Source organism: Pholcus phalangioides, unplaced genomic scaffold, assembly GCF_987345545.1.
Source record: "Pholcus phalangioides strain wild (caught in Gottingen) unplaced genomic scaffold, Ppha-v1.0 ptg000002l_1, whole genome shotgun sequence".
NCBI lineage: Eukaryota > Metazoa > Arthropoda > Arachnida > Araneae > Pholcidae > Pholcus > Pholcus phalangioides.
In genome coordinates, this window is record NW_028301595.1 from 6075695 (window position 1) to 6100794 (window position 25100).

At 42.2% G+C, this 25100-nt stretch overlaps 1 protein-coding gene across 1 annotated transcript in view; it reads left to right on the forward strand.

The window, feature by feature from the left end:
* Positions 1-25100, forward strand: part of LOC149089139 (uncharacterized) — a 75400-nt gene that overhangs the window by 35128 nt on the left and 15172 nt on the right. Inside the window, exon 2 of the mRNA XM_089237441.1 lies at positions 21945-22146. Coding sequence (XP_089093567.1) covers positions 21945-22146 — 202 coding nt within the window. The remainder of the gene's footprint in view (positions 1-21944; positions 22147-25100) is intronic.

Here is a 25100-nt window from a genome sequence, read left to right on the forward strand (position 1 = left end):
CAAGGCTCTCCGAAGTTCCGGTACACATGTAGGAGGTAGTTGATGGGCTGCAACTCGTCGGCCAAGCATGTCCACACATGCTCTATCGGATTCAAGTCAGGTGAGAATGCTGGCCATTCCATACGGGTTATATCCTCAGATTCAAGGCATTCGTTCACGATGTTTGCTCGGTGAGGACGGGCGTTGTCATCCATAAACACAAATTCTGCGCCCATGGCACCCCTAAACAAACGTACACGTTGTTCCAGAATGATGTCCCGATAAATTTGGGCTTTCATGGTTCCGGTTTGAACATGCAGATCTGTTCAGGAACCCAGTATAACTCCACCCCAAACGAGCAATGCTGCACTACCGTAACGGTGTCGTTCAATGATGTTGTCTTGGTGGCAACGGGTATGTAAGGTTTTCCCCCATTGGGAAGGAGCATGATGGGAGTAGAAAGCGTGGGTGGGGGAGAAAGACCCTCCACGAAGAGAAAAGAAGCTTGGTGTGTTTTCAGTTAGTTAGAGAGTGGCTCCTGTGGACTCAGGAGGTAATAAAAGGCTCGCTGTAAGCGAGGAGGACGTGTAATATGTTATTGTGAGAAATTATGAATAAACCAAGTAATATATATAAAAGTGGCAGTGATTATGATTGTGACAATCATAAAAGTCATTAAAAACGAACCCTACAGGGTACCTGGCGTTCTCCATATGAAAGTCCGACGTGAATCAGACTACAAGCTAAACCTGGACTCGTCGGAAAACATCACACAAGCCCACTGTGACGATGTCCACATTGCATGTTCTCTACTCCAGGCTAATCGCTGCCGACAGTGAGTTGCCGCGAGCAGAACACATCTGACAGGCCTGCGAGCATATAGACCAATATTTCCCAAACCTCTGTACACGGTTTGCCTTGTAACTGTGGTACCAGTGGCTGCAGATAGCTGACGAGACAGGTCGGATGCTGTGCTCCGTCTGCTGCTTTTGACAGTTACTGCCAAATACCGGTCTTCATTCGGCGTTGTAACTCGGGGGCGACCTGTACTGTAACGTCTACTGACATTTCCGATCGTTGCCAAAGCCTAGAGATGACACTTTGGGCAATACCAAGTTCCTCGGATACTTCCATCTGAGTACGCCCACATTCCAGGCGGCCAATAATTCTACCACGTGAAAAACCATCCACATGCGTCCTCTGTGTCATAACTATTCGCGTACGGCACTGAGCGCCTTACAGAACTCTGGTGAACAATTTCACTTCTTTGCCACCATTCCTTATATACCCCCCTCTTACACTCTCGTCATTGTGACGTACTATCGGCATCATCTGGTGGCTTCCTGAAATTTGCTTATCATTCTTACAGATGTGTGTGATAATTCTACAGGTGAAATTTTTACTTTAGATTTTGATTTCCGCGTGATTCTGAATTATCCTTAATTTATGGACATGAGTGTAAATATACGGAGGGAAATGTGTCTACGTTTTATGAATAATTTTTTTTTAATGGTCGATTTTTCAAGTGTAGAATCATTTTGAAATCGGATGATTCCCTTTTAATCACCCAGTATACAGGGACAAATCAAGGACCACACACCTCGCTACACTTCCATCTTGCATAAGGGACACTGAGTACATCAAAAAACAAAGTATTTATATGATATTTATAAAAATTTTAACGTCTTTGGAAGTTGATACCGCCTAATAAAAATCGAAACAAGCGTTCCGAAAAGGGCTTTCGGGACAACACATTTTACTTGCAAAAAATTAGAATGTCCCGGAAAACCAGAACATATGGTCCTATTGACCGATGTGGGGGTCGCGGGACATATGGTCAGCCTGTAAACGGGTCGACGATAAACTTTTTGGTCAAGAATGAGTTGGGCTTCAGCAAGTTTGTGCATCACTGCCTTTGGCCACTAGACTACAAAGCCAACGACTCCCCTTTCCTTAGAACTCGTGAGAGCTAAACGGGGCCGTACATGGACAGCCAGGCCTGACTCTGGTCAAAGCTCACAATTTCTGACACCGCCACTAGATGGCGACTTATCCGAAGATGATGTCACTCTACGCTATTACTACGAAGGTTTCGATGTTAATATTCTATCCAATTTCTCACGATAAATTTAAAATCGATGCTTTTCGTTTTTTAAAACGAGGATCTTACCTTTTTTCTATCAGAGATAGCCTCTCGTGCCTCGCCACATCATCTTTATGAATCTAGTTTTGCGGGGAAACAACCACGTCTCGAATTACTCAAGAAGCTCCAAGAAGTGATGCCTATCCATGAGATGCCATTCAAGTATTACGTAAGCAGATTTTCAGTCATTTTTGACCCCCCCCCCCTTGTCAGCAAAATTTCGTTAGCAGCTTAGAATATTTCATATCTTCAAAAAGGGGTGGTTGATGACGTAAGCAACCTTCAAACCCCCCTCCCACCCTTGTCATCAATAGTCAGCAAATCCGAAACCCCCTCCCTCCCCTCGATGCTGACGTAATACTTGAATGACCCCTGCAAATAAGTTAAGTGACGTGAGAGGAAAAGGGCCTTATACAATTTTTTTCCATATTTGCCCCGTAATGATAATCGAAAAAAAAAAAATCATTGAAAGACGGAGGACCCAAGGGCGAACAAAAATGTTAACACTGCTTTAGAGAAAACTTAATGCCCCAGAATACCATGCCCTAGAAGGGCATTCCATTGAATTTATGTACCGTACTGGTTTTAGAGCTGTGCTTTTTAACATGGAGGCTATATGGTCCCCCCAGGCGGTACCGTCTTAGAACATGGGGGCCCACGCGGGGGCCTCACAAAAATGATATTTGGTTGAGATTTTCAAGAATTTACCTGGTAGGGCCTCAGAAATATCACTTGGCACGGGGGCCCATGATGCTCTTAAGACAGCCATGCCCCCCCCCCCAGGACCTCACCTCCGAATATTCTGTTATTTTTTTTTTTCAATCGCCATTTTTTTCACATTTCCTAAAAGTTTTTCTCCACCACTGTGCCTAAGGGGCCATATAAGTATTACGTCAACAGATTTTTAGCCATTTTTGACCCCCCCTCCCCAGTCAGTAAAATAGCGCTAAAGTCTTTTAAAATAGATAAATTTCGGAAGAAAATACCTTTATATGTTGTTAAAATAAATTTCTGTTAATTTCAATGTTTTTATTTGATGGCTAAGAACTCAAAATTTACTTTTAAGAAATTCATCGCGACACACCCTCTAAGCCATATATGCTCAACCCATGGCCCGCGGGCCAAATGTGGCCCTCGAGGTTATTTGATGTGGCCTGCCTCCACAAACCTAATTTTTTTAAAATGAACTAAGTGGTTACATTTACAGATCGCTAGAGTGGATTCATTCCAGAGCATTTAAGCGGCACATTTTCAGATCACGCAAGTAGCCTGTGGCACATTTATAGATCACTTGAGTGACCCGCGGCACAGTCCCACAATATTTAAGAGGTCCTTGGCACATTCAGAGATATCTTAAGTGACAGGCACAGTTTTAGAGCACTTGAGCGGCCCGTTGCGTAGTTCTACAACACTCAAGTTACCTGCCGCATATTCCCAGATCACTTTAGTGATCCGCGCCATATTTAAGGATCATTTGAGTGACGCGCGGAGCAGTTTCAGAGCACTTGAGCGGCCCGAAACACATTTCTAGAGCATTTAAGTGTGACCCCGGAAAAATTTCCAGATCTCTTAGAAGGTCTGCGAACATCTAGGGAAACATCTAGAAATCACTGAATTGGCTGTGTGTAGAGGACTTATCAACGAGGGAATATTAGTTCAGGTGCCAATAAACTAAGGGAAAAGGTTTTTGGCACACTCAGTAAAGAGATGTCATTAAGAATGTTTCATATTTTTTATAAAGGGTGTTTGATGACGTAAGCATCCTTCAAACCCTCTCAAATTGTCATCAAAAGTTATCAAATCCGAACCCATCTCCCCCCCCCCCACCTTGGATGCTGACCCCCCCAACTGATATCGGGCGGATATTAATGTCTCGATCATGCGAGATAGGTCACCGTCCAAAATATTCTATATACAATCCCGACCTATGCAATTTTACATGTGTATCTTCCGAGAGAGAGAGAGAGAGAGATTCACGCGCGCCACGTGTTGGGTTTTTAAAACGGAACAAGATCCGGGGCGATACCCGATATATCCGTTGAGAGGTGGGAAGAAAGAGACACAAACACACACAAGTTAATACTAAAATAGCCACGGCAACCGCGAACGAATACTCGGCAAGAAAAGCATCTGTTTCAATGAGAGAAATTCTAGAAAAATCTTTAAAAAAAAAAAGGAGTAAAAACCTCCTTAAAAAGCTCGGAGTAATTCGAAACCACAGAACTTTTGGAAAGACGGACCCTGACCTCTCGTTCAAACTGCCATATTGTGTACATACACACAAACTGCGAAAGAAGAAGAGGCTACTGATCCTCTCTAAATAGCGAACTGAACAAACAAAAATAAAAAAGGATTTCGCGCGTCAGAAATAAATCCGAATCGAATTTCCGCGTGTCCGAAAAATCGCGTCTTTAGTTTGTTGCGTAACGATGATGAACCACGCGTCTGGAGGACCCAAGGATCGTGAATTCATTCGGTCGATACGATTCGCGTTGTTATTGTGCAGTGTTGCCCAAAGTGGGTGTCATCACCCCTCTGGAGCAGGGCGGCAACTGGAGAGCATCAGGCGAAACTGGAGCCTCTTGTGTCGTATCGGATGGGGAACCACAAAATTCATACTTTAACCCTTAGTTTCCCAAACTTTTCGCTCCATCGCCCCCTCCATCAGAAATTTTTTTCTCTCATCGCCCCCCCCCCAACTCAAGTGAACCCCTACCTAGGATCCTATGTTAAATCCGTAGCTTCTATCGCTCCCCCCCCCCGGACCATTCCATCACCCACCAGAGTGCGATATTGCCCATTTTGGGAAACCCCTTCAAGAGGTCTCTCGTTGATTCCACTTGGGGGCCATATTCAAGTATTACGTAAGCAGATTTTCAGCCATTTGACCCCCCCCCCCCCGTCAGCAGCTTAGAATATTTCATATCTTCAACAAGGGGTGGTTGATGACATAAGCAACCTTCAAACCCCCCCCCCCCCCCACTTGTCATCAAAAGTCAGCAAATCCAAAACCCCCTCCCTCCCCTCGATGCTGACGTAATACTTGAATGACCCCTTGGCTGCAATTAGCAGTACACTGATTGTGGAAACAGTTCCAAATAGGTTGATCGGAGACCTGTGCCCAGTAGGGCTGGACAAATCTATTGCCCGACATGCAAGGGGCATGTATTTTTTTCAACCTCATGCCCGACGCGGGCACGTAAAACATAAAATAAATAAATACATAAAAACCCTTTGTGTTTCTATTATGATCATCGGTGGCAATGCAAGTGCTTCTTCTCACGATCTCTTCCTTAAGACATTTGAAATAAAGGCCCTTAAAAGACTAATTTTTATGTTACTGAAATTACCACAAGGCCGCGGGGGGGGGGGAATCATTTTGCCATTTTGCAGCTCACCCACAACAACTGCATGAATGGGTAATAAGGCAGATTTGGGTTTCATATGGAATTTTGTACAGCTTGTTCAAGATGTTTACTAGAGATCCTTTGCAGTGAAATCTCGTTTATATGACGTTCAAGAACCCGAGTCGAAACGTTGTATAAATGTGTAAGTTGAATAACTGAGACTTTTTTAAAAAAGGAATACACCCCCCCCCACACCCCCAGACATATAAAATATTGTGTAATATTTTATATGTCTTATAGACATATAAATATAATGTCTCTGACAAGCACTCGAGATGGCAAACCACGAAGCCAATTTGAAGGACAATACAAATTTGTTTTACATTTATAGAACAGCTATTTACACGCTTTCACAAGCACAGAGCCGTCTTAACGCATGGGGCCCACCTAGGCACGGCCAGGGGGCCTCACAAAAATGAGAAGTGGTTGAAATTTTCGAGAATTTTCCAGATAGGGCCTCAGAAACATTACTTGGCCGGGGGACCCATGATGCTCTTAAGACGGGCCCTGCAGAAGCAGCGATTTGAAAATACTGTATATGCTAAACAGAAAGCTCCTGGCATATGGCTTCTCTAACATGCAAGAAATCTCGCATTCAACTACTCAACTCTGCTTTAGTCCCGCTTTGGCGGCGCTTTCATACATGAAAGAAAAGTCGGGAATCTTTGAAAATATCTTTCCTTTCTACATATTTCTCTGGCGCCATGGCATCGTCAAATTATAGCAGTTTGTCACCAATTCAGTGAGATTTACAGAGAAATGCGTTAATTTCATTTTTACATAAGATAATGATTATTTGCACTATTTACAGCCGGAAAATGACATAATAAATGATAAATGACGACTGTTTACATAGTTTTCGTAACAATATTATTAAATTCAATGTGTTTAATTGCATCTCCAATTCGGTTATTAAAAAATATGTTATTTCAATCATACTTGAGGGATAAAAAATTGAATCGCATTTGAAATCGCTTAATGAAATAGAATTTATCAGAGCGTCATCTTTAGGACACGACACTCGGTAAAAGAAATTGCGACAAAATCTTCTCGATTTGGAAAAATTTCCCATCTTGGACTCCCATTTTGATTCGCAACCACAGCTTCGTCTTTGGCTTCGTTTCCTCTGCTTCATAATCGTTTTCAAAATTGGCACGGGGATATTCAACTATTTTCAACGATCAACTTTCGTCATTAATTTAAAATTCTTGTCGAATTCTCCCAAAACTTCTAATTTCTTTGAAGGGGTCTCGCTAATCTTTCGACTTGAAAAAGTCGAATTTTCAAAAATGACTTCAAAAAATATTTCATTTGATTGCAAATAAAATGCTAAAAATTTAGTATCAATCGGTTAGTTTGTTCTTTCATAATTGAAGAAAGAAATACCGGATTATAGTGTAAACGTATACTAGAAAGAACACTGAACGCGGTTTTCTCAGATTGCAGTTTTTGAGCTCATCCGTAAGATTTGAAGAAAACTACTGCTCCGAAAATTCTGAATTTTTGCAGGAAAGTTTAGTCGATATGTGTTAGTAGAATAGCCCTAGGATTTAGCAATTGACTAATGGGAAGTATTTTTTAAAAAATGTTGAATTTTTAGATTTTTGAAATTTGTATATTTTTTCCCTCAAACTTTATAAATTCATAAAATTCTAACGGATGGTCAGATATCGAAGTCCGAGGTCTATTCTGCTAACACATATCGACTTAACTTTTCTGCAAAAAATTAAGAATTTTTGGAGCAGTAGTTTTCTTCAAATCTTATGGATGAGCTCAAAAACTGCAATCTGAGAAAATCGCGTTCAAAGTGTTTTTTCTAGTATACGTTTACACTATAATCAAGTATTTCTTTCTTTAATTATGGAAGAACAAACTAACCGATTGACACTAAATTTTTAGCATTTTATTTGCTAAATATTTGACTTCAATCAAATGAAATATTTTTTGAAGTCATTTTTGAAAATTCGACTTTTTCAAGTCGATAGAGTAGTGTGACCACTTAAAAAATCGTTTTCCGTTTTCTGGTCAATATGAACGACGGATTTGACCAGTACCTCCTAGAGATAGATCTATCTCTATCTCTAGGTCTACCTCTATCTCTAGGAGGTGCTGATTTGACTCAGCCAGCTAGCAAAACTACAACGAAAGAAAATTCTACAGGAAATGATAGAAAGAACTTATTGAGCGTACCATATATGTCTCTTATCGGCAGACCTGCACCCTCCAAATGATTATAATTTATACCTTTTTACCGAATAACGCTGAAAGCATTGGGAGAAAAAAAATATATTCTGAATGGATATACGTCCGTCAAAACAATTAAAACACGCTTATTTGGAGCTCACCGCGTCTGCATATCTTCAGAAACAAGCAATAAACAAATCACCCAAGTGTCCACTCTAAATGGCCATCAGCCAGATCACTGGCTGTTCTCGTAATCCCCTCTAAAATTTATGGATTTTGCGGTGACCATATGCAAGAAGAACCGTTGCAGCAACGCATTTTCACTGCATACAAAAATTGTGCGCATTTGATGGATGTAAATGACGTAATGTAATTTTTTCAAAAGATTCGGAGTTCGAGTGGAAGTGAAAACGTCAAATAATTGAGGGGTTTTTTTTTTGCGTCGAGTAAATGAATTATATTTTAACACATTAAAATGTATAGCGACCAATTGCGACTTAAGGCAAACGTCGTATGAACGTGAGTCATATAACTGAGCGACGTATAATTGAGATTCCTCTGTATAAACCGTACGATTCGAAATAGATTTTTTTTTTCATTTATTTTTCCAGCTTTCTATATACGTGTCATTAACCATGAAAAAAAAAAAAAAATCATGCATTTAAGGGTAAACTTTTGGAAGCCAAGTGTAATTTACATCAGTAACCTTCAACAACTCAATACGAGAAAACTCCTGAAAAAAAAAAATCACTTCACACGCGAAAAAAAAAACCTCATAATCGATGGAAATTGACTAAATTATATCAATGTGAAAGCAAAAATTGAAATGACAAGGGGACGAAATTATCCAACAGAAGCCATTTTTGCAGGCAAAAAAAACCAAAAAAAAAAAAAAATGGCAGATAAGATTGATATATATTCAAAAAAAAGAAGAAAGACTCAATCAGTCTCTCGGAAAGAGTAATAATAACAAAAAAAGGCATAATGTTATTATTATCATCATCATTATTACCATAAAAGAAAATGATTCGAAGTGCATTGCTCTCGACACGCAACGCTTGCTGTTTAAACTGTACTAATTCGCATCGGGAGTTTGAATTAGTAGAAGACGGAGATTATTCATCCATTTCTACTATTGCGTCTCTCTCTCTCTCTATATATATATATATTTTTGCCATTCTTCTTCAAGTATACATTAAAAAAAAAGAAGAAGAATTTTCTTAAAGAATAAGAGGTTTTCTTCTTTTTAAGATGATGATTTTCGGCCAGAAAGAAAGAAAAAAGAAAGAAAGAACGCGCAATGACCCGTTGAAAAGAACTTCTAGGATTGACAACGGCAATAACAATTTATTAAACTAGCTCTAATTGCATCTCGACTAGAAGAAGAAGATGGCCATTGGATTTGTTGAGAAGAAGAAGAAAAAGAAAGATGGAATTGAGGGAAAAGAATGAGAAACGAAAAACCTGAACTAGAACATGGTTTTGACGTTTGATTTGCGAATGGTAATCTCTTCTCTCTGCAGCGCTGACAGCTTCTTCTTTTTTTTTTTTGTTGCAACTTCTTCCCAAGACGCAGAAGAGTTTTTCTTATTCGGTAAAGAAAGAAAAAAATATATATATATGTAATAATTTAATAATGACATGTCCACTTCTCCATTGTGTTCCTGTCTAACATCCGGGAACATGATTCAAAATGGCGCCCGTGTGTGACCCTCACCTTCTCTAGAGGTAGCAGCAGCAGCTTGTGTACAGTCGAAGAATTTCCTCTCACTTGTCATTTTTCTTTCTTTGAGAGCTTCGGTCATCTTTCAACTTGGCGTAATTCGTATTTATTTCCTTTTATTTCATTTTGGCGGACTTGATGGCCATCACGATGGCCGCGGAGACTGGATTCTCTTTATTTTGATATGAAATATCAATGGGTTTATAATATTTTGATACTTCGTTGGGGGAATCGTTGTTCCGTTTGGAGAGTTTCTGTTTCCCATTGCTGGAGAGCCACAGTTGTGTGTTGGGGGCATTGGTAGAGACCCTTGGTCAGTGCCGTCTTAACGCATGGGCCCACCCGGTCACGGCCCGGGGGCTTCAGGAGAAAAGGGGCCTCACAAAAATGAGATTCGGTTGAAATTTTCTAGAATTTACGAGGTAGGGCTTCAGGAAAAGCAATTGGCCCGGGGCCCATTATGCTCTTGAGACGGCCCTGACCTTGTTGTGTTTAGAGAACCATTGCTGCATTTGGAGCATCATGGGCCCCTGGGCCAAGTGATTTTCTTGAGGCCCTACCTAGGAAAATTCTCAAAAAATGCAACTACTTTTCGTTTTTCTGAGGCCCCTGGGCCACGGCCATGCGTTAAGACAGCACTGGGAGTATTGCTAGAGAACCACCGCTGTTTCAAGTACACAGTGATTTAATACTTCGTTGGGAAATCGTTGTTTCATTTGGAGCATTGCTAGAAAGCCGCCGCTATTTGAAGTACGGTATAACCCCCCCTTAATGGACAATCCTCTTTTACTACCAAATTATAATTTCCCCCGTATAATAAAAGTATGCATTTCAAACCCCGATTAACGGTCACTCCAACCCCCCTCCCCCCCCCCCTTTTTTTTACTGACGAATTTTTTGGTCCCACCAGTGTGGGCAAAAGAGAAGTTTTATTGTATCTTGATACTTCATTTGGAAATCGTTTTTGCATTTTGGAGCCATTGCTAGAGAAGCTTTGTTGTGTTTGGAGCATTACTAGAAAACCACTCTTGTCTGGAGCATCTTTGATATGATACTCTGTTTGGAAATCGTTGTGTTTGGAGTATTTTTAACGAACTGCTGTTGTGCCTGGAGCATTGCTAGAAAACCTCTGTTGTTTGAAACATCTTTGAAATTTTGTTTGAAAACCGTTGTTGTGTTTAGAGCATTCTCTTCTCTCTGCAGCGCTGACAGCTTCTGTGCTCCGCGAAGAGATTGAAAAATTAATCTTTTATTTTGGAGTGTTTCAAAAATTTACATCTATACTAGGCAGGACCATAACTAGATACTTGGTCAGCCGGGGCAAGTACGCACTTGGGCGCCCCTCGTAATGCTGAAAAAGAGGTTAAAGGGTTAAATTGGCGCCCTACTTTGTTCAGCACCCGGGGCTGCAGACCCGCTTGCTCCCCCTTAGTTGCGGCCCTGGCACTAGGTTAAAGCTGGGAGTTATGCTCTTTTTGAATAAACGAAAACCCAGTTCGACGCGAAACACCCGGTTTTAGATACGTTCTCCAGGCTCGAGGTGCGAATACTTATGGAAAAGCAAAACCGTACGGTAGACGGCACAAAACATACGCATCGGACCACGGAAAATGAAATATCACAACACAGCGCAGACTTGGGGAGGGGGGGGGGAGGGTCAGCGTCAAAGTGAAGTCGACTGATCTAATGTATATATGCATATATGAATTGACATCATCATCATCCTGCCCCCCCCCAGAAATAATGACCGTGCCCCCCCCCCCCCAGACTTCCAAGTCTATTCCGCCTATGATGTCAATGCCCGGCAGCTGAGACACACTGCTCTATGCGGTATTGTAAACCACAGTATGCAGGTAGGATTTTCATTTGAACCCACTGGGTATTACTAACACCAATTGCAAAAAAAAAGAATAATTTTTCATTCAGTTAGAATGAAATTATAAATTATGTCTGCGGACCACCTATGCCATCGTCACGGACTACGGGTTGAGAAACTTTCTTTCAAACTCAGCACAACTCAGGTCTACCGCCATCTATGGGCAATTCACTACCTAGTGAGTTGTGCCGCAAGTGTGTATACCTGACAGTCTGAGTGCGTATCTAGAGTTGCCTGACTTTTCAGCTCTGCCATCTATATTTCAGAAGTGAAGTGTAATGATTGAATACTTGTACTGTTTGTAGGTCTGTTGCTCTCTGTGGCAAGACTTTTTAACGGGGAGATCGGCTGTCATTCGTGCCTCGAAGTTAAGAACCACAGAAAACCAACTTCAGCCGACCACCACTGTGACGTTCGTCCACTGGGGTTCGTACCCGGGACCCTCGCGATGTGAGTCCGTCACTATGACCACTCGACCGGTAGGGTTGAGAAACACTATTATAAACCGTGGTGCCTCGGTTATAACACCACAGGATCTTATTCTTTTTTGTAGTTGCTTGATAATGCAAAAGGCTTGGCTATGGAAAAACATGGTGCAGTGTAGCAGGTGTATAATTGGTCTGATGACTGATTTGTACATGATGGTTATATTTTTTTAGGCTGAGAGTGCAGAGCGTAAATAACACACTCTACGGAGAAGAAGCCCATCAGCCTCAGCTGCTCGTTCTTTCGCCTCTTGAATGTTGGCTTTGGTTTCTTGTCCAGAATGACTCCTAAATATTTTGTCTGAGCTTAGAGTTGCAACTCTGTGCGCCCCACGGTGACAAGACAGCCCTTGAAAGACGTGGGGCCCCCTATGCGACAATAATAGCAAGCCAGAAGCTTCTTAATTATTTCGGGGGGCCCTTAGCCCCGATTACTTACCCCCTTACTATCATTGCAGGAATGTTGTGTTGTGAAATTGTAATTTATTTAATTTTTTTTTTTTCTGGATGTGCAAATTACAAAACAAAATTGGATATTGCAGGGGGTGGGATCTTCTAGGCTAGGATCTTGAGCGGGCCCCGATCAGGTTTTTCATGGGCCTTACTGTATTGGATTTTTTTTTGTGCGAAAAACAAAAGAATTGATAAGAATCATCTCGGGTCCCCGGACTAGAGACTTGCCAGCTCCATTCTTGTGGGGTCGGTTTCAAAATGAGCCTTCTGATATTGCAGGGGGGGTCCGCGGAGCATTAACCTTTACCGCTGGGGAGGTCCGCATCATGAAAAAATTTTGAGGGGAAACTCTGATCTAGAGGGTAATGATTCGGCACGCGACCCGGAGGTTGAGCACCCTGTCTAAAAAGGTTCTCAAAATATGTTGGGGGGGGGGGGCGGCTTTGTGAAAAATGTTTTCATTTCAAGAAATTCAATAAAACACTTAATAACACACAAGGGTCCTTTCTCCCCAGGTCCTTTCACCCCCCCCCCTTCTTAGAATGACCAAAAATAAACAAATAAACGTGGATTTTTTTTTTTAGGTAACGCGAAACCCTGGGGGCGCTATCTGGTTACGGGCACGTTGAGAACAAGAAGAGGTACTTTCAATCCACATCCCTATATGTTTCGTAGTAATCGGATATATGCGTAATTCGAGGCGTTTTGTGGCGACGGGGAAGCCCAGGCTCAGTTTTGAGTGAGCCTCTTGACCAGAAGGAAAAAAAAAAAGAAGTGAAAGAGAGAGAGAAAGCCTTATAGTATACTCGATTTACTCTATGTATGGGCCTACATGGGCCGCAACACGATACTAATACTCTTGGGCTACAAATAAATGGATAAAAATCAGAAACTCGGGTATTACGTTACGAGATCTTTCGGGGGATCGGCGAAAGCACGCGCATTTCTAGATTCACCGCCATTCTGGATATATTCGAATAGTTTGTAACGAGACTGATGCTAGTGCCGTCTTAACGCAAGAGCCCCACCCGGGCGCGGCCCTCACAAAAAATGAGATATTGTTGAAATTTTCAAGAGTTAGCATTGAATTTGATTTGGTAGGGCCTCAGAAAACTCACTTGGCCTGGGGGGGGGGCCCACGATGCTTTTAAGACGACCCTGGGTTTACTCAGTGAACATTACTCAGATGAAATCAAATTGTTTAATAAGAAGAAAAAACTCTTCTCTCTCAAGCGGACCATGTATGTGTTTATGTATGTTTGTATGTCCTGTAATTACTTTCTGGTGTATTTATGCATATGTGTGTGTGTAATGTTAACAAAATTTCAATTTCAAAGAAAAAAAAAAAGTCACGTGACCACAGAGTTCTGAGATATCCTTCCCTCGAGATTAAGTCCTTTTTGTTTGTTCGTTAACCAAGACTGGAATAACAAGTGATAATAATAATAATAAAACAAAATAAGTGATAAATAATATGTGATAATACAATCGAATCCCGTTATAACGAACTTCAAGAGACCGGAGAAATCACTTCGTTATAAAGGAATTCCAGGTTTTTGCATTGTTCCTATGTAAACTTATCTGGGGGGGGGGATTAGAAAAGTGTTCGTTAAAACTAGATTTCCCTATAACGGTGTTCGTTAAAACGGGATTCGACTGTAGTTAGTTCGCAAACCAAATTGTTCACAAACCGAGGGTTTACTGTATTTTATTTATGGATTTTTTTCATTCAAAGGAATGAAAATTAATTAATCAATTGATTATTTTTCTACGAGGAGACGAAAAACCAGAAGAATCAGTTTTCGTTCAGTTCTGGTTCGTTCGGTGGGGGAATCAGTTCTGGTTTCCCTACCGGATGATTCAACTAAAAAATCGGAAGCATTGGCACCTATGGGATGGGAACCACTTTTCTAAATCAAGCAATCTCCGATGTGTCACCACTGGGCAATTTCAATTTGGCCTGGGCCACATGCTGACAGAGACAGAGGCTAAGATTTCAACGGATTCGATTCGGAATCGACCACAGTTCGTAGTTAGTTGAAAAAAAAAAAAAATCCAACCAACTCTCTCTCTCTCGGCTGGGATTCTAGTGCGAGGCCGCACCGAGCCAAGAAATTCGATGCCGATAATAAGAGCACGCTGAGGTCGGACGGAAGCGAAGGAGGAGCCAAATTGGTGAAAAGAAGAGAGAGGACAAGGGATTACGAGAGGCTGAAATAGAAGAAGAGAAGGAAGATGCTATTTCCATCGAGAAGGAGATGACGACGAACACGATGGCAATTGCTGGTACAGGCAAACAGCAGACGAAAACTTATCATCAGAACAAGAAGAGGCAGAAGAAGCAGAGCTAAAGAGGATCAAGCACCACCAAGGAGACTCACCAACAGCAGAAAAAAAAATGAGAGAGAGAGAGATTCCACAGAGTATGGATGATCACAGGATGGATTCCCGCCTCGTTTCGGGCTCCAGGCCAAACTGATACTCGACACCGAGCAACACCTTCTCTTTTTTTTTTTCTTGTTGGGAGGGAGGAAACCATTCCCAGAATAAGATCTGATCCAAATGCGTCTTCAGTTTCGTCATTGGTTCCAATTATCGATTGAACTCGGCCCGATCGCAAACGACCAAACCGGAGATTTCCAACCAAAAAAGGTCAGTGGCGGCATAAATTCTACTACTACTACTACTTAGCCGTACATGCACCACGTGGACATTGCTTTACCGACGCGATCTGGAATTTCTAACGAATTGGTACATGCCGGAAGGTGCACGTGCGTATCGTGAACCTGATGTGAAGCTTGTTTCTGTGTAAACCTTGTTATGTGTAGTGCTGCCATCTGCCGTCAATTTTTCTACCAGTCACAAAAACTCTGGAAGACGCCAAAATCGTCTTTCATGGTACTGTACTAAAATACAGACAGGGCCCAATTTGCACATGGGCAAATGGGGACGTTTGCCCTGAACCTCATGAATTTGGGGCCCCATAACTTAAACATATATTTTTTGACCAACCAAATATTTTTTACTCTAGTTGCAGGGAGAACCCCCCCCCCCCCCCACAAATTTTCGCTTTGCCCAGGGCCCCAAAATCGTGCCCTGGATACGAACAATCTACTTTTTTTTCTCTTCTTCAAATCATTTTTCTCATTATCTGTATGCAGTAAAACAGTAATAATAATGCTCTCTATCTACGCATCATTGAAGGATTTGTGCAGTGGGTCCTGATCGACATCTCAACAATGTTCAAAATCATCGTTTTATGTTCAGCAGTTTTTTGCAAATTCTGGGGGGAAAAATCACTTTCAATGCACTTTCAAACACCATGTATTATATTCTAATCCACAGGGTGCCCTGTAAGTGCTAATCCATCTCATCAACCGTCTATTGTAGAGGTATAGTTTCAGTTTAAAAAAATGCTCATAAGGCGTTTCAAAATTACCCCGTATCAGTTTTGAGAGTGAAAATACAGCGTGTAACTAAATAAACAAATCTAAATTTTTATACGCCCCCCCTTGTCATCTAACTTTCAGTTAGAAAGTTGCTGCCCTATCTCTTCTGAGGCAAAAAAAAAATTCCAAGTTTCTACGTGCAATATTCGCATTCAAAAATCGCAGAAAAGTAAAGTTGGGAAAGGAGTTTAGTTTTTTTGCTGCCGTTTCGTAACTTTTCTCCGGTTTTTGAATTGAAAAACATTTTAGCGAATATTGCACTTAGAAACATTGAATTTGTCTGTTTGCCTCAGGAGATACGCGACAACAACTTTATAATTGGAGGTTAGAGGACAGGAGGACCGGGTCCGTAGCCAGAAATTTCGTTCGGAGGGAGGACCACTTTCATTTCGGGGAGGGGGGCAGCAACCAAAGTGATAGAACAATAGATTTTGTTATCTTTTTCCCCCCCTTTCCGTCGTTTTCTCACATTTTGGGGAAGTGACCAGACCCCCAAGTCCCCCCCCCCTTTTACGGCCTTGAAGAGGACCGTATAAAAATTTAGATTTTCTTTTGTGACACACTGTATTTTCACTCTCAAAACTGGTACGTGCTAATAATTTTTTAACGCTTTTTGAGCATTTTTTAAAGTGGAATCGTATCTCTACGAAGGACGGTTGATGAGGTAAAGGCAGCATTAGCGCTTACAGGAAGAAGAAGTATAAAGAAGATATATGGATAATATATAAATAATAATATTATTAGTATTATAAGATACAAGCATAATATATTACTAGTTTTAATTACATTCTAAATTATAATTAAAATAGATTCTAATTTACACTCATGTCCATAAATTAAGGATAATGCCAGCTCCGGCAAATAAACGTTCAGAAACAAAACAAACGTTACTTATTCATAAAGCCCATTTATTAAACAAAAGATAAAGAACAAAAACGATGGTGTATGTATGATACCATTCATAAAAACTACGATTTTTGCTCCCCGGAGCAATTGCAAAAAATATCTCCTTTACAAAAACTTTCTATTACATGGTTGGTATGATGGTTAATACATTGTATGTCTCCCATGCGATGAAATACAGTCCGTACGACGCCTAGGCATGCTGAGTATCAAATTATCGAGCTGATGTTGGGGAAGATCACTCCACTCAGCAAGCAATGCTCTCCAAAGTTCCCGTACACATGTAGAAGGGGGTTGACGGGCTGCAACTCGTCGGCCAAGCATGTCCCACACATGCTCTATCGGATTCAAGTCAGGTGAGAATGCTGGCCATTCCATACGGGTTATATCCTCAGATTCAAGGCATTCGTTTACGATGTTTGCTTGGTGAGGACGGGCGTTGTCATCCATAAACACAAATTCTGCGCCCATGGCATCCCTAAACAAACGTACATGTTGTTCCAGAATGATGTCCGATAAATTTGGGCTTTCATGGTTCCGGTTTGAACATGCAGATCTGTTCAGGAACCCAGTATAACTCCACCCCAAATGAGCAATGCTGCACCACCGTAACGGTGTCGTTCAATGATGTTGTCTTGGTGGCAACGGGTACCTGGCGTTCTTCATATGAAAGTCCGACGTGAATCAGACTGCAAGCTAAACCTGGACTCGTCGGAAAACATCACACAAGCCCACTGTGACGATGTCCACATTGCATGTTCTCTACTCCAGGCTAATCGCTGCCGACAGTGAATTGCCGTGAGCGGAACACATCTGACAGGCCTGAGAGCATATAGACCAATATCTCCCAAACGTCTGTACACGGTTTGCCTTGAAACTGTGGTACCCGTGGCTGCAGATAGCTGACGAGACAGATCGGATGCTGTGCTCCGTCTGCTTCTTTTGGCAGTTACTGCCAAATACCGGTTTTCATTCGGTGTTGTAACTCGGGGGCGACCTGTACTGTAACGTCTACTGACATTTCTGTTATCTTGGAATCGTTGCCAAAGCCTAGAGATGGCACTTTGGGCAATTCGAAGTTCCTCGGATACTTCCATCTGAGTACGCCCACATTCCAGGCGGCCGATAATTCTACCACGTAAAAAATCATCCACATGCGTCCTCTGTGTTATAACTATTCGCTTATGGCACTGAGCGCCTTACAGAACTCTGGTGAACAATTTCACTTCTTTGCCACCATTCCTTATATACCCCCTCTTACACTCTTGTCATTGTGACGTACTATTGACATCATCTGGTGGCTTCCTGAAATTTGCTTATCATTCTTACAGATGTGTGTGATAATTCTACAGGTGAAATTTTTACTTTAGATTACGATTTCCGTGGGATTCTGAATTATCCTTAATTTATGAACATGAGTGTATTAAGATGGCAGTAGTATCCCCCGGCGCTCTTTTATACGTGGCCAGAAATAGCACGATATAAACTGGACGATGAATGTTATTAACTAGAAACGTATGGGGTGACCATATCAAGCGTTTTTTTACAGGAGCACAATTTTTTGGATGCTTGATTCACGAATTCCAAATTCACTCCTGCAAATTTCGATGACTTGTGAAAATACTACTTCAAATTTTAGGAAATTTTTTTAATAGTTATTTTTCACTGATGAAGAAAATATATATGTGATAAATCCTGTTATGCATATATCAACCAGTTTTTGGCATAATAATCGCCGAGCATTTTAGTAGGTTTGATAAATTTCTCTAAATTAATAATCACTTTTACCGATGATTACGTCAAGTACCCAAGTATCTTGGATCCGTGGAACATTTAGAGATCACTGAATTGGCTCTATAGAGGATTTATCAATAGGGAGAATGTTAGTTGAGGTGTCCGCAAAATAGGGAAAGGGGCCGTTCAAGTATTACGTAAGCAAATTTTTAGCTATTTTTGACCCCCCCCCCCTGCCAGCGAAATTTCGTCATCAGCTCTGCCCCTCTGAATCCTAACTAATATTTTCATAAAGTGTAGTTGATGACGTAAGCATTATCCAACCCCCCCCCCTTGTCATCAAAAGCCAGCAAATCGGAAACCCTCTTCCCCCCTCCCATCGATGATGACGTAATACTTGAACGGCCCCTAAGGTTCTTCTCGTTTTTGGCATGCAGAGTAAGATGTCATTAAGAATATTCCATATTTTTATAAAGTGTGGTTGATGTCGTAAGCATAATTTAAACATCCCCCCCCTCCCCGCCTGCTATGGATGCTAACGTAATGCTTGAATGACCTCTTACAGGCAGCATTTTAGTTTCGTTTTTGTATACCGCTAATGGGTTGGCAATGTTGCTTAGGGTTCATTCAAGTTAAGTATTACGTCAGCATCGACGGGGCGGAGGGGGGGATGTGTGTTCCGATTTGCCGACTTTTAACGACGGGGGGGGGGGGGTTTGGATGATGCTTACGTTATCAACCACCCTTTATAAAAATATGAGATATTCTCAATGGCATCTTACTGGATGTACCAAAAATGAGAAGTACCTTTCGCTAGTTTGTGGACACCTGAACTAACATTTTCCCTATTCATAAGTCCTTTATAGAGCCACTTTAGTGATCTCTAAATGTTTCGTGGCTCCAAGTAATCTGGAAATGTGTCCTAACCGCTTAAGTGCTCTGGAACTACCATGCATCACTCGAATGATCCGTAATCCGTTGCCGCGGATCACCTAAGTAATCTGGAAATGCGCCGCGGGTAACTTGAGTGCTGTAAAGCCGTACTGGGGGCCGCTTAAGTGCTCTCAAACTGTGCCACATGTCACTCAAAGAATCTCTAAATGTGCCACGGATCGCTCAAGTGTTCTGGAACTGTATCGTGGGTCACTTAAGTGATCTGTGAATGCGCCGTGGGCCTACTTGAGAGTGATCTGAAAATATGGCATGGGCCTAATTGAGAGTGATCTGAAAATTTGGCACGGGCCGCTTAAATGCTCTTGAATTGTGCCACGGATTATCTAAGCGATCTGTAAATGTGCCGCTTAGTTTATTTTTACAAAATTAAGTTGGGGAGGCAGTCCATAACCCCCAGGGCCACATTTTGTTGTCGGGGCCAGGGGTTTACCATGGCTTAGAGGGCGGGTCGCAATGAATTTCTTAAAAAGAAATTTTGAGTTTTTAGACTTCAAATAGTATTGAAACTAACAGAAATTGATTATAAGAAGTAGAGCCCGGAAGTTCAGGAAAAATGCCATAAATGCCCTTTTTTTGCTCATGTAAAAAATGCCTTTTTTTGAAGTTTTCCTGCCAGAAATGCCTATTTTAACACATTTTTAAGTTTGTTAGTGAATTTCAGAGGCCATAATCTATACAACTCGAATAGTTCGAGCATTGAGAACAAAAGAATTGCTGTTTTAATTTTCCATCTCTGTCGGTACTAATTATCATCAGAAAGCTTCACCCCTTCCAGCCGCATTTAAATGCGAATAAGTGATCTGAGAGATGGAGAACTTGGTGTTGCCGCGCAATAAACTTTGCTTTGACCGGATGGTGTTAGACGTGAATGATTTTGCTTCAGGTGAACGCAGCCCCTGTTAAAAAAGCAGACGAAAATTAGAAATTTTTGTTTCTCCTCTCGGGCTTCACATGAAAATTTCTTGCTTAGGCATTGGACTGCATTGTATACATATAGCTGACCAATAACCATCCCAACAGGTCATCAATTGACGTCATGGCTCACACAAGGCAGAGTTGGATCAGACGGGCCTATGGGACCCCACGTTGTTCTGCTGCTTTTGTTTTTCACACCACAAATGCACTGCAAACAACCGAGGCTATTCATTTTTTTATTATACTTATTTAGTACTCGATTAAATTTATCAGTCGCCCTCAGGAGTGTGGGACAGATACGGTCATACAGGGACCCGCGCTTGAATGAGTCCCGCATATGTGGTAATAAGAAAAAAACTAATTTTTTTTTTTCAATACATTAGAGCAAGTTAGCTATGTTTCAACTAATGGAGAAATGATAATGATCTCATTCCAAATAATACAACAAATAAACGAGAGTTATTCGTAACTCGAAGGAGCCTCCATTTTCTCTATGGGCTCCGCGTCTGGCGATTGTGGTCCTGGAACTGACCTAATAATGAGGGTCTACTGACATTTTATTTTGGGCTTGAAATTAGTTTAACTTGCATTATAATGCAGTTATTATAAACCATAATTAAAGCGGTAGAGCGCGATCAAATGCAATCAATTTTTCATCTAGTTTTTAGACCCTTAATACTTTAGTTTCTGTTATTTTTCCTTTTTTCCCATAAATTGTAAATGCCTTTTTTTAGTGCCTATTTTATGCATTTTTAGTGCCTGCCTATTTCGACCATTTTTAGTTCCTAAACTTCCAGGCTCTAAATCAGTGATTCCCAATGTGGGCGTTAACGCCCTCTGGGGGAGGTGGTGGAGCCACTGTGGCGGTCGAGTGGTTATAGTGACGGACTCGCGATGTGAGGATCCGGGTTCGAACCCCACAGTGGTGGTTGGCTGAAGAAGGTTTTCTGTGTTTCCCAACTTCAAGGCGCGAATGCGAGCCGATCTCCCAGTTAAAAAGTCTCGCCACAGAGAGCAACAGGCCTACAACGTAACAAATATTCAATCATTACACTTCACTCACACTTTGAAGTATAGATGGCAGCACTGAAATATCATACACAACACTAGCTACACACTCAGACTGTTAGGTGCACTCACTTTGTTCCAGACTCTGCCACGAAGCTGGGCTGGAAGAGATCTCGACAACGGGATAAGTCCGGTGGCAGAGACCCTGGCGTTCATTCATTCTGGGGGGCGGTGGAATGTTCCGGGGGGCGGGCGGTAGAAGCTACGTGTATAACATAGGTTCCTATGGGTTAGATTGCGTTGGGGGCGATGGGAGAAGAAAATTTCTGAAGAGTGGGGCGATGGGGAAAAAAAGGTTGGGAAACTATGCTCTAAATAAAGGTATTTCCCCCCCCTCCCCCGCGCGTATGTCTCTGATCCCATCAATATATATTAGGAGGTTGGGGAGGGGGGCAGAGAGAGATGAAGAGATGACGAAATTTTGCTGATAAGGGGGTGGGAGGGAGTCAAAAATGGCAAAAAATTTGCTGACGTAATACTTGAACGGCCCCTTACAAGCAACATCACATATTTTCTTCAAATATTAACAATAATTTTTTCTCCCCGTGCTTGAATTGACATTCAAGAGACTTTCTCTTTTATTCTATAACTCGTCAAAATGTTTTTTTTTCTATGCATATTTCACCGTTCGCCAATTAAAGGCTTAATTGTTGTTGTCTGTGTTTGCGCAGGATTATGCGGAGACGGCGATGAACGAGCTTCTGGGTTGGTACGGGTACGACAAGGTGAGCAGCATCGAGGCGAGGAAACTCGGAGACATCAGGGCATGTTCGTCATCATCGTCCTCGTCCCCAAAGTCCAGCGACGACAACACGTCCGAGACTGGAAACAGCCGCGATACCGGCGGGACCGGTACGCCTATCCTCGACGTCGGTACGTATACCGTCTATACTCGTTATACTCGTACACACACACACACACACACACGTAACGCACGCAACAATATCAGCTGTGTCGCCTTAACGCGTGGGCCCACCAGGGCACGGCCCGGGGGCCTCTGAAAAACGAGAAGTAGTTGAATTTTTCGAGAATCGGCCAGGTAGGGCCTCGGAAATATCATTTGGCCCGAGGGCCCACGATGCTCTTAAGCCTATCCCGAATATCAGAGGCGTATTCCCAAGAAGGAGGGGGTGGGAGCGCTCTTTGAGGGCTATAGCAGAGGTCTTTTTTCGAGCACTGCCTGTACCCGTCATCAAAAGAAGAGCACCCTTACGGCAAGTTGGGCATGCGAATACGTGGAATCAAGATTGATTTCAATCCTTGAATGCAATTTGTAAAAGGTGCTTAATTGCAACGTTGAGCAAGTGCTCGCGAGCACGAAATCGGACGCAAGTATCGGATGCTTTAGAGAGCACCGTGATGCTCGCGAGGTTGAAGATGTCTGGTCTAGGGTGTTATATCTCGCAAGGGACAGAGTGGGGGTCATGTTTGGTGTTGGTGGCCTAGGGTGACAAGTTTCCTTTTCCGCGTCTTCGAAATAGTCAAAGGAGCCTACGTGATGAAAACACTGGGAAGGGGGGTGCCTGGAAGTTGTAAGTCGTGCCGTATATACGGGACTCAAGCCCATGTGGCAAGCAGATAGGATGCATTGCATTGTGTATTTATTAAATATTGGGGAGTTTTAGCCCCTTACAAAATTTATTGGGGGAGGCAGAAGTAGCCTCAGTCTCTCCCCCCCCCCAGGTTAAATTCACTGACAAACAATTCACCGACATGAGTGAATGAATGGATCGAGTGAGCAAGAGAGAGTGAACGAGTGAGTGAATGAGCGAAACTGGCCTGTCACTAGAGCTAGCTCGGTCTCGCTCATTCATTCACTAGGTCACTCTGTTATAATCACTAGTTTGCTCATTCTATCACTAAGTGAGTCACTCCCTCTCTTACTCACTCACTATAGGTTGCTCATTATATCACTCACTCACCAGGTCACACTGACTTACTCCCTAGATCACTCACTTACTTCATAGGTCAGTTACTTACTCATAAGGTAACTCACAATGTCGCTCTCTCTGTAGGCCGGTCACTCACTTGATCTCTAGATCGCTCAAACTCTCTAGGTCACTCATCGTATCATCATTGCTCACTCATCGTATCATCATTGCTCACTGTGTCATTCTCTCACTCATTAACTAACTAGTTCGTTCACTCTGTCACACGCACTCAATCACCAGGCCACTCACTCAATCACTATGGTCACTCATTCTGTCAATAGCTCTCTCACTAGGTCACTCATCTGTCAATAGCTACCCAGCCTCCTAGGAGGTGAAGAGAGGAAGTTGTCTTGCCCAACAGCTTTGGGCGTGAGCGGTCATCAATCAATCAATCAATCTGTCAATAGCTCTCTCACTAGATCCCGCAGTCTACCACTGGGTCGCTTCATGACACTCACTCATTAGGTCGCTCACTATGTCACTCGCCAACACTATTTATATAAAACCACTCTGCCATTCACTCACTTAATAACTACTATATGATTTACTGATTCAGTCAGTCGGTCATTCTTCTCTCACTGACTCGCGTCGAACTGAATTTTCCCAGCGGTGAATTTTCTTGGCGGTGAACTGAACTGCATGGCGATTACGAATTTTCCGTAAACCCTGATGTTCTTGAGACGGCCCTGCTTAAATATAAGTGATAATATGTGGGTATAGCCAACGCCATCTTTAGCTAGATTTCTGCTTTAGAAGGTGTTGGTATAGCTTCCCCCCCCCCCCCATCAAAGATGGAACCTGAATTTTCAAATATTATCAAAACACGATGAAAAATTAGTCACTGAAAATCGACACGTGCAGTAATTTTAGTTTCGGTTGCGTTGGCCACCTCAATGTGTTCATTTTTTTCTTCAATTTCGCTACTATCTTCTAAGTTTGGAATTTTTATAAGAATTAATTAGTGGACACAAAACTAATGTAATTAATTGCAAAAAACGGAATTTCCATCAAATAGACAATATACGAATGTTGTGAATTCGGGGGGGGGGGAGAAGGTGTATCGAATTGCACTGGAGATGTAAAGGTTAAAGAACCACTGGACTATAGGTCATAGAGCGATTGTAAGAGTGAAATTTAGGCAGCGAACAGGTTAGTGAGCATCCAAAAGCGGGACCTAGAGAATGAAGGGAACAAAAGACACCGTTGTAAAATTATCGAATTTTAAAGTTGTGGGAGGCAACAAAATCATGTGTTTGCCCCGGGCGGCAGAAATCCTGGTTACGGCCCTGAGTTGGAGGACTAACCAAGATAGTGTGGAACCATGTGAATGACTAAAACAGTGTGCAAGTATGTGAGTGACCAAAAGAATGACCCGGTGAGCGAGGAACGAAAACAGTGACCTAGAGAGTGTGAAAACATATGATCGATCGAAAGAGTTACTTAGACACAGAGGCTTATTTACGGTTAGGGGAGGGCGACTAATGAGTAGTCAATAAAGCTAGACAAGAATGGATGAAGGGCGGAAAAATATGTATTGCCCACAGTCCACAAAACTGTAAATCCACCTCTGAAGAGGGGACGTCCGGGCAAAGCCCTCATGGCAGGGAGCCTAAAATTATGTGGTCCATGTCAATTGCTCGAATTTCTGCATGGAAAAATTAGACTTTTTTTTTTGCCCAAGCGGAACTATTTATCATAGCACCTGATTCAATTATTGTGGACAGCCTTATGGCCTCCTAGCCGTACTTCGCTTGCCCACGCGTTAAGACGGCCCTGTGGCAAGGGCGTAGCGAGGGGGGGGGGGGCTTGGGGGTCTGGTCTCTCCCGAAATGTGAGAAAATGACCGAAAAAAGGATAAAAAGATGGCCAGATCTATTGTTCTATCACTTTGGTCCC